The sequence below is a fragment of the Rattus norvegicus genome, chromosome 7 (genome assembly GCF_021556685.1).
Source record: "Rattus norvegicus strain SHRSP/BbbUtx chromosome 7, alternate assembly SHRSP_T2T, whole genome shotgun sequence".
NCBI lineage: Eukaryota > Metazoa > Chordata > Mammalia > Rodentia > Muridae > Rattus > Rattus norvegicus.
In genome coordinates this window covers 63,445,242-63,460,894 of record NC_141540.1, presented here as the reverse complement: position 1 = coordinate 63,460,894, position 15,653 = coordinate 63,445,242, and the positions used below count along the sequence as shown (strand labels likewise).

At 44.9% G+C, this 15,653-nt stretch overlaps 1 protein-coding gene across 14 annotated transcripts in view; it reads right to left on the bottom strand.

Moving 5' to 3' along the window:
• Window positions 1-15,653, bottom strand: part of Saxo6 (stabilizer of axonemal microtubules 6) — a 36,418-nt gene that overhangs the window by 13,472 nt on the left and 7,293 nt on the right. For 3 of the 14 annotated variants that reach the window (XM_087557268.1, XM_087557270.1, XM_087557271.1), the window contains exons 4-10: window positions 14,232-14,373; window positions 11,847-11,961; window positions 7,696-8,069; window positions 6,547-6,681; window positions 4,320-4,487; window positions 2,940-3,034; window positions 2,762-2,861 (exon numbers count right to left, since the gene is read on the bottom strand). In XM_087557268.1, the coding sequence (XP_087413394.1) occupies window positions 2,762-2,861; window positions 2,940-3,034; window positions 4,320-4,487; window positions 6,547-6,681; window positions 7,696-8,069; window positions 11,847-11,961; window positions 14,232-14,240 (996 nt within the window). In that variant the 5' untranslated portion in view covers window positions 14,241-14,373. Of the gene's footprint in view, window positions 1-2,761; window positions 2,862-2,939; window positions 3,035-4,319; window positions 4,488-6,546; window positions 6,682-7,695; window positions 8,070-11,318; window positions 11,595-11,846; window positions 11,962-12,891; window positions 13,042-13,107; window positions 13,316-14,231; window positions 14,374-15,653 lie in introns of those variants that run through there. The other 11 variants (XM_087557263.1, XM_087557266.1, XM_087557267.1 and 8 more) reach the window with 8 other exon arrangements.

The window sequence follows — 15,653 nt, the reverse complement described above, 5'->3', positions numbered from 1 at the left end:
CAATCAACACGGCCTTCAGTGCTGTGCAGTGGAAAGACCAGTCAAGGCTGAGTCCTGGTCACTCAGGAGCTCCATGTGCTTAATGACTAAGAGAATGGGGGAAGGGCCCTCTGCACACGGCCATTTAGAAAGGATGGAGAGCAGGCACTTTATAAAACTCTGTATGACTATTCAGTTCCATTTATTAATGACATATGAACTCCAATGCTTTCCTAAGTCTTCATCAGCCAACCTTCCTAAAACTGTCAGTGCTTACATTCAGTTTTACACTTACGTGTCTACAGTCCTAAACTAAGAAGAAAACTGAAGAGGCTGATGTCTCTCAAAGTAAGGTCCTCTATGGGCAAGAGGGGAAAATTGAGAGTAGATTCTAGAAATGACCCCTAGGTCCAGGGACCAGGACTACTATAAAGGATAAGAATACATTATTCCCAACTGAATAACCCACATAGTACTGTCCCCAATGATGGGGTATTTTATAAGCCCTGGTAAAGAGAAGCCTCAGATGCTAAAAGCATTTGCTGCTCTCGTATAGTGCCAGTTCAGCTTTCAGAACCCACATTAAGTGGCTTACAGCTACCTATAACTCCAGTTCCTGGGGATACAATTCCCTCTCTTGGCCTCCATGGACACACATGCATGCGCGTGCACACACAAACATGCATACACACACAATCTAAACACTGTACGTAGAATTTTTCATTACTGAATCATTTTTCCCAATTTGAACTAAATCATTTAAAATGTACATGCAGAAAAATAAAATTCAGAAAACTGAAAACCGAATGAGGAGTGACTTAGACCTGGTTCTTATAACATCTGTCAGATTACAGGATGTATCTCAAATGTGGCTCTTTATCTAGAATCAAAGTCCTAACTGTCCTCAAACGTCACACCAATAACCAAGCCAAAAGGATGTACATGCCAGCACCATGGTGAGCCATGCCTGTAAAACCTGCATGGGAGAGGCTGAGGCAGGAGGACTGCTATGAGGCCAAGGTTAGACCCTTTTCAAAAACCAAAACCAAATTAACATGAAACAGATTCCGTTATTAAAGACAGACTTTTATGAATGTTACCAAGTAGCAGAGTAACAAAGGATGCAGGTGTGGGGTACACAGTCACATTCAAAACCAGCTCACACAGGCTGTCTTGCCCATGAGTATGTACATGGGACTTAAGACAGAACACCCAGTAGTTTTGCTAAAAACAGATTCCCAAAGTGCAGAAGTGAAGTTAGGATCTGAACCAAGAGCCAGAACGTGTTAATGCTGAGATTGTGGCTGGAGAGACGGCTCAGCAGGTTAAAGTGCTTGCCCACTTCCCCCCAGTATAATTCTAGCACTGGAAGGTGAAGGAGGACGACCATGGGATCTCAATGGCCAGCCACACAACCTGTCTGTGAGCTCTGATTCAGTGAGACAGTCTGTCACAAAAAGTAAGGTGGCAAGCAACACCAACCCTAGGCCTCCACATGCACAGTCATGTATACACACTGCATGCACCACACATACATAGCATACACGCAGGGAGGAGAGTGCAGAGTACTTGATACTCAGGTTACTCAGGATCAGCCTTTACATTACAGCACAGCATTCTCCCTCGGAACAATATAAAAATGTCACTGTCCTCCAAATGCATTAAATGTCTAGAGTTGAGACCTAAATACCAACTTCACCTCAGTTTGAAGAAACCACACACTGGCCAAGAATCTTTCCAAATCAAGACTGTCTCAGACCTCAATCCCTGCCAACTGGCCCTCCTCAGTCACACGGTTCTGTGTCCCTGTTCCCTCCTGCCCCGTCCAATCCCCAAGACATACTCTCTTTGCCAAGACCTAGATACCAACAAACTGTGCAAGGGCATAGAGGATTCAGTCCTTCCTCCATCACGACGCCTTGTGATACTCAAAGTTTCTATTTGATGTTACCAGAGTGAAGAGACAAATGGCCCAGATGAATGGGAGCTGCAGCCTGAGCTAGGCTTGGTAGACAAGTCTGAGAGTAGCTGCAGTGGGAGCCTCTCAGAGCAGAGCACTGAGGGGGCGTGGCAGGCCCTTGTCTGGGAGGGGCCACCTCAAGGAGCCAGCCACTCAAAAAGGCCAGACCAATCAATCCTCTTTGGAAAGAGAGATGGAAAAGAATGTCTATTATTATACAATCCAACCAAAAAAAAAGTTTTAAATTAGCTTGTGCCCATGAGGAGGACTAAAAAGTGTAGAGACAGCTGTACAACACTAATTATACAGTAATATAAACCTCTATCATTTCTCCTTTAAGGAGAAGCCCCACTTCTCAGCCTGAGCATTTAACTGCCCTCTCCCCGCCTTTTTTAGATGCCCAGCTTCTCCCCTATCTCAGGACACTCGAGAGTAGAGCTTGAACCTGCATGAGCTGTCCTACACGCAGTGGTGCAGACTGAGGCAGTCTTTCTAGCACATCCATTACCAACAGAAAGAACTGCAGCTGAAAGACAGGTCTGAGTGGCGTGAGAACCCAACCACTAAGGAGCCAGCCTGTAAACTGAACTTGCTACAACTATCAGGTATTTCATGGTTTTTAAAAGAAATGACTTTAATAATCAATGTAGATCTCCACAGAGGTCAGTATGAGAAGAGTACGCACACTGGTAAGTTGGCAACTATGATTTTAAGATGGCGGGATCTGGGGTTCTGTTATTGCATCATCCACCTTTAACTTGTGCATGAAACTCACTGTGAAACTGTGGCATAGGCTGGAAGGACATGTGAAATCAGACTCACCTGGTGCGACAAGCTCTCCTTCACACGCGTCCAAGCTCCAGCCTTATATAAATACTGGGCTGGGCTCAGAAATTTTGCTCTATATTCAGAATTCACCTTTCTAAGAGAGACAGAATGCATGTAAGTATTTTAGCATGGTGACCACCCAAATATGACCATTTCCTGATAAGATACATACCCAAGCCTTTGATGTCTCCAAGGAGCAGGCTTCTTTATAGGCTGGTCTGAGTCTTCCGACGCCATGTCTACTTCTAAGTCTAAAGGCTCGTCTGCCTTATTATATTGAAATGGAAATAATTTGAGCATTTATGCTTAGAGATGTCAGACATTAAAGTAAAAACATACATGCTATAAAGGTGGGCCTGGATATTCTACTACATTCTGCTTCTAGATGTTTAGCTACTAAAACAAAGCAAAAAACCAAAATCAACAAGTTTTAAGACCAAGGAATTTAGATCCCTGATTTTATGGTTTGGTTTTTTTTTTGTTTTTTTTTAAACATTTATTTATTATGTATACATCATACAGCTTTCTGCCTGCATGTATGCAACTACAGGCCAGAAGAGGGCACCAGGCCTGATTATAGGTGGTTGTGAGCCACCATGTGGTTGCTGGGAATTGAACTCAGGATCACTGGAAGAGCAGACAGTGCTCTTAACCTCTGAGCCATCTCTCCAGCCCATGGTTTGTTTTCTTTAAAGATGAATTTAAAGATTAACAAATACCATCAAAACAATGCTACTACATATTGAACAGAGATTTTAAATTAGCCCTTAAATTTATAAAGTTTTGCTAATTATCCCAGAGTTATATAAAATAATACTCCTCATCCAAGAATGTCATAGGTCAAAAAAAGTGTATGTGTGTGTTGTGTGCACGTGGATGTGTGTGTGCACGCACATGTGTGCACATGAGTTCATGTGTGCATGTGCGTGCATGTATGTGCATGTCTGTGAGCATGTGTGTGCATGCACACACACAGGTATATAATTTTACTTTTAGTCACATACTTTCTATTTTTAAAAACCACCCAGCATACTCTGTGATGATTCCAGACTACTGTCAACTCAGCATACCTGTAAATTCTCACACAAACCCAGGTGCCTATTTTCACTGAAGTAAATGATATGAATTATACTAACTGTAATTTTACATAAAAAAATCTTCCCGTAAGATAAATGTGTGCTATGTTTAACAGCTGCTACTTCAGAATAGCATCTCGATCATTCCTGCTGCCCTGAAACACACACCACGGCAGCCCAATCGTTTGATGTTAGACTTGGAAGACTTACCTGCTGCACTGCTAAGTGTGTCGTGCTGTATTCACTTTAGCTATCTGTCTGTCTGTCCCCCAGCAGCCTAAGCACTGCTGAGCCTTGGCGTGTCTGACCCTGTACTCTCAGTACCTACACTGACCTGGCTCCACATAAGGAGTCAATGTGCACCTGGCATTTGCTGAATAAATGAACGAATGCTAGATAAGAGAGAGCTTCAGGTGGTGACAAGGGAGACACGCAGAATCGGAAACCCCTGGTAGGAGGTCAGAGCTGCTGGGTACCTTCTTCTCTGGAGACAATATCTCAAAACTGCTGTTTCCTTTCAAATACTCTCTCAACTTCGGTTCCTTCACTGGAGTTAAACCCTTGAAATTTCGCTTATATTCACTTTCGTGGATGAATGTATTGCCTTGGAACTGTGGAATAACTTGGCTTTTATTACGGAAAACCTTAAAACAAACAAAAAAATAGTTGTTAAGTTTTTGGTTGGCTATTAAGTATTCAGAACTTGAGTGTATAATTGATCTTAAAAGCCCACAAAAAGTTGAATTATAGTACAAAAAAAGGCAAAATTGTATCTGACTGCAATTTGATTTCACACGTGTCATTAGTAGCCAATGGTCAAATTTCTATACTTATTACTATGTTTTGAATAAAAAGTCAAAACATGATCAAACTATTACATAAGCAAAAATACCCAATACTCCTTATCTGATTTCTCCTTCCCAGAGTTCCTCCACCTCCTCCCACCAGTTTAGTAATGAGATAAATGAAATAAAATTATTTTCATAATACAAACAGATATTAGTCTTATCAAAGCAACTGTCATCAGCTCTATGGATTACCCTTCTCTTCGTCCGCATTTCCCTTTCTCTGGAGAACCTAAGAGGATGTCTGACATGTTCAGGCTGGGGATTGTTCCTCGCCCCCTCCCCCGCTCACTTATGTTCAGCATTCTCATTTACACAAGAGAGAACACCGGAGAATTACTACATCTCTCTTTTAAATGTTTTCTTTCACCCATAATACTCAGTATGGTTCCATGTGCTGGTATCGTGCCACTGCTGACAGTGAAGTCACAAGGAAAAGGGACGATCGATACCAGGTAGACATCCATGGCCTCTGCCTCACAACTCTGACTAGCACGGACCCAATCCAAACAGTACATCTTCTCAAGACAACACAACCTCAAGGGCTTTCCAGCCAAAACTAGTTCAACTCTTTTTAAATATTAATGTGTCAACCTTACCAGAAAAGACACCTGATTAAAGGCCGTTGGCTCCTTTGAGGGGCACGGAAAGATTACCAGTGAGCTCTCCCACAGACCTCAAAGCAGGCGTGCTTTGAACTTACAAGGAGCCCTTGCTCCCCACGCAGCCATCTGAGCGCCTCACTAATGGGAGCCTCGGGCTCATGACTGGAGTAGTTTATTGTACACTGTGCTTCTGATCCTATGAAAGAAGCATTTCTGCCAAAAGCTTCCGCTGGCATGTAAATTTTGTCAAGCAGGCTTCGACTGAATTGGCTCTAGCTTACAGGTCAAATGCTCTACAAAAACAAAACATGATTTTCAAGCAAGGCACGAGTATCTTTAAGAGCACTCGGTGCCCGAGAACACTAGCGAGCAGGCAGCAGAGGCCCTGCCCGTGTTTAGTCATAGAAAGAGGACATCACTGAGTTACACCTCACATGGCCCTAAAACATGTTTTGATAACAAGTAAACAAACTCCCACAATTCACATGATCAGCAGAGTGGCCACTGAAGCTCACAGATGCTACTGCCCTGCTGCCTCTAAATCTTCCTGTTAGGCTTAGGTACAGAATATACAAGGAGCACTCAAGTACAGGCAAAATGAATTGAGGCCTGTGAGGTGTGTGCAGACTTCTTTAAAAACAAACGGTCAGGGAAAAGATGACGCCGTCACGGTTCCAAAGCTGAAAGCATGGGCAAACATAGGAAGAATTTGAGAATATCTATCAGAAAGGTAGTAACATACTAAAGCTGCACAAAATGTAATGAAATTTGTCTCACAAATTAATCCATTATGCCTTTTGAATTTTTGCAAATAAAAACTCAATTACTGTCACCATTCAACTGACTTAAGGGGACAATATATATAGTACTACTTTCACTACATAAATATCCAAAGCAATTAGTCTTTCTCAAAAAATAGACATCATGCAAAAACATTAGTCACATAAACAATTTAGAATATAACCACTTTGATGATTAAGAAGATAGTGACGGAAAAAGATCCTCTGGCATGTGAACTTACCACTCCCCCACGTTGTCACTGCCCCATCTCCTACTTCGTGGGCCTGGAAATACTGACCACCACTTGCACAGGACAGTGCAGTAGATCATACTACTGTAAATCAGAGGGAGGGAGAGAGCCTAGCAGACTCTCACTGTCTCCCAGAACTCAGAACCAGACCCAGGTCAGTACCGACACATAAGTCTATGTTACTAAGTCAGGTGAGAACACTCAGAAACACATGTTAAGCTACCTGATTGGCTGCACACACTGGAGCAGTTTCTTTACAGGTCTTCCAAACAAACTGCCTCTGGTATTCAGAATTTCTCAAGGCATTATTCAAGGGGACAACGGCCAATCCAGCTTTCTTGCGAAGATGCCTGTCCAACTGTTGGAGGGAAAACCCACTTAAAACTATTAAAATGTGTTACACAAACTCCTTTTAAGTCTAAATTGTGCTATAAAACACACAAGATGAACTTTATCCCTTTAAGTCTTAAGTATACCTTACAGTTTTGCTAACTATATTCATACAGTATATATTCATACAGTAGTACTGCAAACTTTAACTTTTAAGTAATCACTTTCTTATTAACAGCATCATGCTATTATGCTATTAATGCATCTCAAAAAAAAAAAAATAGAGCCATTGCTTAGTTCCTTTCTACCAATCATTCACAAGTAAATCTAATATCAAAAATAAATAAATCATAGCACCTTGCCCTGTCCACACCCTCTGGGACACCCTTCCTCTGCCCACCAAGCTTGCACATCACCTTCCATGGACCCCTGTGTGCCCTGGCTTTCTCAACAAGTCACAGATTCTCCTCCAGCACTCTTGGGTGGCTCCAGGTGTCCAGTCAGTGGCTGAAGTAAATTAGGGCCTGGAGAACCAACTGTGGGAGGCAGTGAGATTTCCCGCACACAATCCGCACACCCCTGCAGCCTCTGCTTATGTGCTTACGGGGACCTGCCACAGGCCAGCTGTGACATAAGAGGACAGAACGGCAAGATCTTTGAGAGCCAGCCAGAACTCTCTTCCTTATGCCTCCTGTCAGCTGAGATTCTGTTTGCTTTCTTGCTGGTACAATGGGAAAGTCAAACGAGGATAGGCACAAGTCAGCTGAGCTCCCAGCCAGAGAAACGGCCTATTGCCTCAGTATGACCTCGTCCTGGGGACTCGGCTGTCTCTAATGACTAACATGGAGAGGCAGAATGCCCATGTAGGGATGGCGTGTCTTAGTACATTCCGTACAAAAGAGCAATCAGTAAGAATAGACCCCTTCTCAGAAACTCTCAGCAGCCTGCTGGCATCTATATCAGAGACACAAGACAAGAAAAGAACAAATAAAAGAAAAAACTTAAAAATACTTTGGAGAAGAAACAAGGTGGCTCTTCCTACCCTGGGTTCTATACTCTCAGGAAGAGGTTTGGTGGAAGGTCTCAGCTCCACGTCTGCATTAACTAGTGAATGGTTTTTTGTGACATCCTGGTGCTTTTCCACACCGTCTGAAGCCCCTTCAGCTCTGGAGTCTGCAGAATGAGATCGAGTTCTCTTGGGGACCCTGGAAGCCTCTTGTGGGAGAACTGTTTCGTGGTTAGCATCTTCTCTTTGCTCTGCTTCTTGTGGTTTTGGGGTTCGGATAATCTGGGGTTCTGGTGGGGCAAGAGCATCATTCTCTCGGACAGTTCCATTCCACTCCAGGTATTTTGAAATCTGAGGGTCATAGTAAGGGACTCTTCTTTTTGAAATAAAACTCGGTTCTTTCGTGATCCCTATAAAACACAGAACATGAAAGCAGCTACTACCAAAGTTCACAGTCACGAAGAGCTTTTAACAGATCCTAAGGAGAAAGATGAGGCTTAAAATTCAGTGAAAGAACAAGATGGTGCTTACCAGCAAGTCTGACAACCTGAGTTCAGTCCTCAGGGCCCCATGGTAGAAAGGAGAATCAACTCCCACAAGCTCTTCTATGACGTCTACACATACCCTAAGGTGCACACACGCGCGCACACATGCAGACACATGCACACACACACACACACACACACACACACACACACACACACACACTCCTCCAGCTTGTAGGACTTTTAAAATCTAACAAGGTATAGTTTTCAACATCAAATTATTTTGCTTTAAACAAGTATTAAAATTAAACACTGAGGTCAGTGTCCAAGTGTTCTCACACAAGTCACAGGGGTCACAAGGCAAGAGACTGGCACACAGGGAATGTGCTCCTCCGTTTCTGGTTACTTTCCTGTGCTACTTAGCAGAACAATAAGCCCTGGTTTGTACTCATTCGGACCTTTTCCCAAAGCTTCTCTTATGTAGAACAGACCAAGACAAAAGGGGATGATAGGTCACTGTGCTAGACCTCAGTTCTTCTACCTAGGTTTCCAGAGACTTAAAAAGAATGGCCCTTTTAACAAGAGCTAAGATACAATTGCTCTACATCTCTGTCCAGGAGGCAAACATACAGACCTCGGCCTTCTACCGAGGTGTGTGGGCTGAGCCAATGCCCTACTTTGGGCCACTCTTTAAATGGAAAGAGGACTGCTCCCACCACAGGAAGAGTAAGACAGCCGAGGGAAGAAGAGGCGACAGGAGAGCTGACTGAGGTAAAACCATCCCTCCCAAACCTCTCTCTGAGCTCTTTCTACCACAGAAGCAAGAGTCCATGCTCATGGGCTTCCTAGACTAATGGACAGGTACACAGAGACATCGGGGGGGGGGGGGGGGTTGGGGTGGAGGGGGGAGAAAGGGGCAACTCTGAACTCCATGTGTCCTCTTGCTTGACACTTATCCATCATCTGTGTTTCTATTTGCTACGGCCCACCATGGTCCTGCTTCCACTTTACAAAATACAGGCACACAAGAGCCTGACACTACCTGTGCTAGATCACAGTGACATGGTACAAGAATTCAGAGCTACAGAGACAACAGGACAAGAAAGCACAAGCCACTCCTAAGGGACACTGCGCAGGCGAGAAATAGTAAAGGGGTGGCAGCCAATCCCACGATTGTCCATCTGCCCACAAAGTTCCGTGAGGAGAGCCAGCACTGGAAGTGCACGGATGCCCCTGAACTTTGAATCAAGGCGTAAAGTCAGACTTTTCTCACAGAAAGCCAAGCTAATTAGGCAAGCCAGGTTGCTGTTGAGAGTGGCTTGGCAATTATATGATGAACACTCCCATAAACCGAATGAGCAAAGGAGCCACTCAAAAGTTTGAACAGATGTATAAGACATATACATATATACATATCTACCAAAATCTTTATCCTTTGAAACTACTTGTAAAAGCTTAGGAAAAAACTAAAGATCAATAAAGTGGGAGGAAGAGTAACAAGATTTTCTTAACATCATAGGGAGTCCTGAGGAGCAAACCAGTGCCTGTGTTAGGTGTGTGCTCTACCTCTGAACTACAACTGGCTACCCCTAGATTCTCTTTTCTCATGTGCAGAAGTGTTTTACCTACCTGTGTGTGTGCATACCACATTCATACATGACTGGTGCACTCGAGGGCCAGAAGAGGGCGTCAGATTCCCCCAGAACTATAGTTTCAGAGAGTTGTAAGCTGCCATGCAGGTGCCAGAAACTAACCCTGGGTCCTCTGTAAGAGCACCACTACTTGACCACAGAGCCATTCTCTCCAGCCCCTCTAAGTTATTACAAGAAAACAAAAGAAAATGGGACAACTGTTGTAGATGTCTACCTTAAGACAGGGCTGGGATTTTGGTAAGGAGCAAAAGCAACAAGGTGGATTCTCCAGTCAATGGGCCCTCTGTCCTCCCAGCTCCAGCAAATGCCCCTGGTAGTGGGGACGCACCGTATTGTGAGAATGGCTGGCCAGTTGTGGGTAAGCCTGCTGCTCCTTGTTAGCCTCCTCCCTCCTCTGCTGAACAGCCTTGAGTTCTTGTGCTATCCCTTGCGCTTACTGAAAATTCCTATTAGCCTTCCTCCCCACACCAGGACTTCTTTCACATTGTACCTGCTCCAGGATGGCCTCACTTGCCTGGGCTCCTTTCATACTGATGCCCCCTGAAAGCAGCTGGTCTCAGCTAAAATGCTGAAGGACAATTAATCAGGTCGACCAGTTGTCTGGTGTCCAGTCATATCCCTACAGCTTTCAGTTGAGGTGGTTGTACCTGAAAACAGTTTCTTTTGTATTCGCAATCTAACAAACCCTCCAAAGTGTAGAACTTATGAGCAGAGAAGTTTCCCAGCATGCTGCCTGAGAAATCAGGAAACATCCTGTCTCTGAAGCCGCTGAGCTAAGAATCTTTATGTTACAAAGGAGCCCTAAAGAGCTACCCACACTCCCTTCTGTTCTCCAAGCCTGATGTAAACCGTTCCTTATTTTACTGCCTTCCCAGACTTGTACCTTCACAATAAGTCTCATCTTTCCCTGGCTTCAAATGCCTAACATTAAAGGGGTTTACACATCATGAGAATTCCCACGTCATCTTCAGGACACTAAGTGCTGACCTGTGTACATAAAACCCTTACCAAGCAAGATCTCCTTCAACCATGCAGTGTAGCCTCCTAAGGCCCACTTGGCAGATTTGATTTGCTCAAGATTATAATTATTGTATATCCAAATTCAGATTTATTCATTACTTTAAAATCCAGTTTTAGGGCCGATGATATATATGAGCAGTTGCCTCGTAAGCACAAAAACCTGAGTTTGACACCCCCAGGACCCATGCTAAAAAGCTAAGTGTGGCCGCATGCTCTTGTAATCTGAGCACTGGCGAGGGAGACAGTGGACCCCTGGGGCCTAGTCTAACTAGTGAGCTCCAAGGCAATGAGAGGCCATGTTTCAAAATAGAGTGGGTGGCCTTCCTGAGGAGCGGCACACAGAAAGGTTCTCTGACCTCTGCATGTACATGCACATGGGCGTAACTGCATGCATACGAAACTAAAAAGTTAAAACTCGGTTTTACTAGCTAGCAGGGTGTCTCAAAGTCTTGCATTTCCATGGACAAACAAGGAGACAGAGGGCTACGCTCTTATATCTTACCTGGTGAGAGAGAAACAGCAGATATAATAAAGTCAGTCCACTCTTCAATGTGCTGTAAAAAACCAAGGGCTCAAATTCTCTGAGGTCAGGAGGAGCAGCATAGGTAACAGGAAGAACAGGATCTCTGAACTCATGGCACTGATAAGTCCAAATCATGCCTCTGTTACCTTCACTTCCATTCTTCAAGACGTTGCAAGTCCTCAGCCCCAGGCTTGCCTCACTCCATTTTCTGGTCCCAGCTCAAACATCTCCAGAAAAGCCTCTTCCAGAACGACCAATCTCAGGTGTTCCCCTTCCATTTTACTCTTCGACCTGTCTGCTACCATGCTATTTTATACCGCCTGAAACACCTGATTCGCTGAGCCTTTGTGTTTCTGCACCTGAGAGTCTGGGATCACAGTATAGCATCCATAAATATCTGCAAACTCTATATGATCTAGTCAGTCAACACAGGGGGATTTGAATTGTTCTGTAAACATAACCCAAGGTTTATTCAAGTTATAATAGCTATTGGCTTGCTCAACTTACCCAACTGGTCCGATCTAAGTCCTGCCCATGTGTACTTTTGCCCCACTGAGGGATTATAGGACTCTGACAAATAGGACTTTTTCCACAGGAAGTTTCTCTGGTATTCACTCAGCCCCTATAACAAAAAGTACAATTTGAGTACAGTGTGATGATGAGTGGTTTAAAATCAGGCATCTGAAAGAAAAAAAAAATTCTCAACCTCTGAAGGCTGTTCCTGAAAGGCCCAAGAATGAGAATTAAACCCACATACACAAGCTCCTTAATAATAGCTAATATTTACCCAGCCCTGGGCTAAGTAGCCCCTTAATCCTCACAACCACCTAAGGCTGATGGAAGCAGGAATCTGACGCTCCAAGAGGCTGTGCTATAACTGGTTCTCTAATTCCAAAGTGTAGTAACAAACCTAAGTCCTCACCACCAGAGATTTACCCTAAATTCCCATCAAGTACATAATGTAATGGGTTACGCCTAGTTCCTTTTAATTTTTAATAAAAGGCAACTGGAGAAAGATGAGTCGTTCCCCCCTCCCCAACCCAGCTCACCCCCATCCGTGGACAAGCACTTTAGAATTAGGAGTCGGGGATTATGGGAATACCGTGGCCACCTGTTGCGTGGAAAGGTGCTAGACACAAGACAGCTATGTGCAAGTGTTAAACGCTAAAGCAAACTACAACTAGGCAGGTTACACACCCACCCACGCTCTCCTTTTACTGGGGCCCGTTTCCCAAGCATTTAAAGGCCCGCGCACTTTAAAGTTTTGCAGCAAAGGAGCTGAATGCATCCTCAGAGGAAACGTGTCCTACACCGACTGCAGCCTTTCGTCCCACTGTCAAGGGCCTCCTTCCGCCTCCCCTCCCGGGGACCCCAGACTGACTCCGTCAGGCCCCCATCGAACTCTCCCACACCCACCCCTCCGTGCTGGGCCACGGGCCGGCGCATCCTCCGCCTGGCACAGGCTCTGGCCCGGAGGCTCGGCACCGCACAGGCGCGTCACGCACCCACCCCACGGCGTCCTGGCCGCCCGCCGCCGAGCCCCGGGCCTCACCTTGAAGCGCACCGGCATGTCGCCCTGCCCTGCGGAACCAGCCCGGCCGACAGTTAACGGGACTAAAAGCCCCGAGGGGGCGGGGCGACAACACTGGTTCCCTAGCAAGATACTGGACCGGGCGTCCCCGACGACGCACCGGCGCACTCCGCGCCGCCCCGCCTCTCTGCCTTTCTCCGCCCATTTTGAGTCCTGAAAACCAATGGTAGCCCTCACCGTCATTACGATTAGACCAACCAGCACTCGGAAGGGCACCGCCCCGCTCCCTAATGGCGGGCAGAGAGCTAGCCAATGAGGACACGGGAGCTGCGTTGGGCGGGGCCCGCGGGAGCTTTGTCCAGGAGGCTGCGGGCAGATTACCAGCACTGCACGCACCGCCGCCTGTTTGTGTTGCTACCTCCCTGGTTCCAGGTCCCTGACATCACAGAACGTGAAAGTGTGCCTGGCATTCCAGAATGCACGACGGAACCCAAAGTCTCTTTGTCCATAAAGAAAACTGTCTAGAGTACCCGGCTGAAAAGCAGTTGCTACCAACAGAAGCGTTACAGCTAGCCTTGGGTCAAAAAGGATAGGTCTAAAAATACATGCGATGTCGGCTGATCCAAATAAAATGTATTAAGACCGCAAAGACAACTGTTACCTTTTGATGATCTTCCTTCACTCTGATCCCCTCCAGGGGAAAACAAAAACAAAAAAACACTCATCCTGGGGCTTAGAGAAACACGGTTTTGCAAATACCAGTCCTTCGGCTTTCTTTCTCCTCTCATCCTCTTTAAAAATAAAATTTCCTCTGTAAACCAGGCTGGCCTCGAACTCAAAAATATCTATCTGGCTCTGTCTCCATAATACTGGGATTAAAGGCATGCACCATCAAACCCAACAAAGGGGGGGGGGGGGCACGCAGAGCCAGGCAGATCTCTGCCTGGTCTACAGAGTGAGTTCCAGGATAGAGCTACACAGAAAAACCTGGTCTTGAAAAATAAATAAATAAAAATAAAACTCTGTCTGATTTGTATAGGTTATTGCCCAGCACGAATATTTCTTAACACTGCTAATTCTAAAAGTCCAGAAAGAAACTGGCCAGACAGGCTTGAGAAGGGTGTACATATATTTAGTCAATAATAATATACGGTGTCCTGGGCTCACTTTCCAAGTAAGAAGCATGAATGGAAAGTTTGAAGCAGAGTCATCCCTGAGGGTAGAGATGATTAGAAAAGGCTCAGGGGAAATTTTCAGACTTGGCCTTGAAAACTACAACTGTAAGAAGAAAATAAGATGATCAAGGTAGACAGAGAGAAGGCTGCCGGGGTTCTCCCAGGAGTAACTAATGTACCTGTTACCTTTGTCATGTGCTAGGATGTTCCCATCACCCCTTCACGGCTCCTTTAAGCACTTCCTGCAGCCTTGTCTTCCCAGTTCCTAATTGACGTCTCTGATCTTCTTCATTAACTTAAAAATTCATTTGAAGAAGCCACCTGATATCTAAAACAGAGAGAATATTAAATAAGTGTCTGTGCTGTCATGCATCCAGGAGGCCCTTCGTTAATGTTAATCGGTGAGGACAGAACCGCAGCTCCGTGAATTAAGAATGACACAGGCAAGATCCAGTGGAACATGAAACAAAAGCCCCCTGCAGGAAGCCAGCCTGGACCTTAGGGGACAGGAAAGACCCAGTTCTGATTGTACACAAGGCTTTGTCACCACACAATGTTTAGGGGAAGTAAGCATGAAGAGCCTATCCCACCTGCTAATCGAGGACAAGGATAGTTGTGATAAAGCTCTGCTAGGCAGGGAAGCAATGACAAGAAAAGCAAATGGCAGTTGGGAAAGATGACTTGGTGACAGTCAGGTTTGCTAGAGATGAGTTAGAAGGACTCAAGGGAGAAATGTTTAGTTTGTCACTGTTATGCAAAGTTCAACCCCTGGGGAAATGAATCAAAGATGTGGAATTTAAAAATAAGGTATGAACACTGAATGAATTGTGTAGTCTGTGTGTTACCAACTTTCGCCTTCTCTGCTACTATTAAAAAAAAAAACAAAAGACAAACAAACAAACAAAAAAAAAAAACCACAAGGATGGGGTGACTTTCAAAATCCCACACACGTTTTTTTCAGGAGTCAATAGGAACTGCCTCACTGGTATTTACAGCTATATACAGCACGCCCAGCAGCACGCCTGCCATATAGGTGCATAGCCATACACCTATAGATGTACTATTACTGTTGGCTACAACCACAGTAGCTGGGAAGTACTGAGTCTCTCTAGACAAAGGTACTCTACAGCCTGGGAATTTGTGACAGACTGACCCCTTTCCCTCTCTTTCTCTCTACTAAGGAAATGGTGAAGCGTCTTAGAGAGCTGTTTTGTTTGGGTTTGGTTTGGTCTTTCTTATCTCCAAAGGCCTCAGAGTGAAGTCCTTTGAAAACTGAACCAGAAAGTGATTCCTCCTAAGATGGATTTCATATTGTACTTCTCTCTCCCTGTAGGAGCTTCCCACAGCGGGACAGGGAAGTTTACCATACCTGTCTCCCGATTCTCTATGCAAGATTGTCCGTTTCCCTGACAAGTAGAATTCCTATAACCCCAAACGAGACCAATTTGACAATCCTTTTGACACATCAATCCTTCTTCTACAAATTTATCTTATAGACAGACTCATACATGTATGGGTATATAAATGTTCATTTAAGATTGTTTGATGCTGACTTGATGGTGTGAGCACAGGAGAGCTGGCCCAGTGATATGGGCTGACTAACTCAGT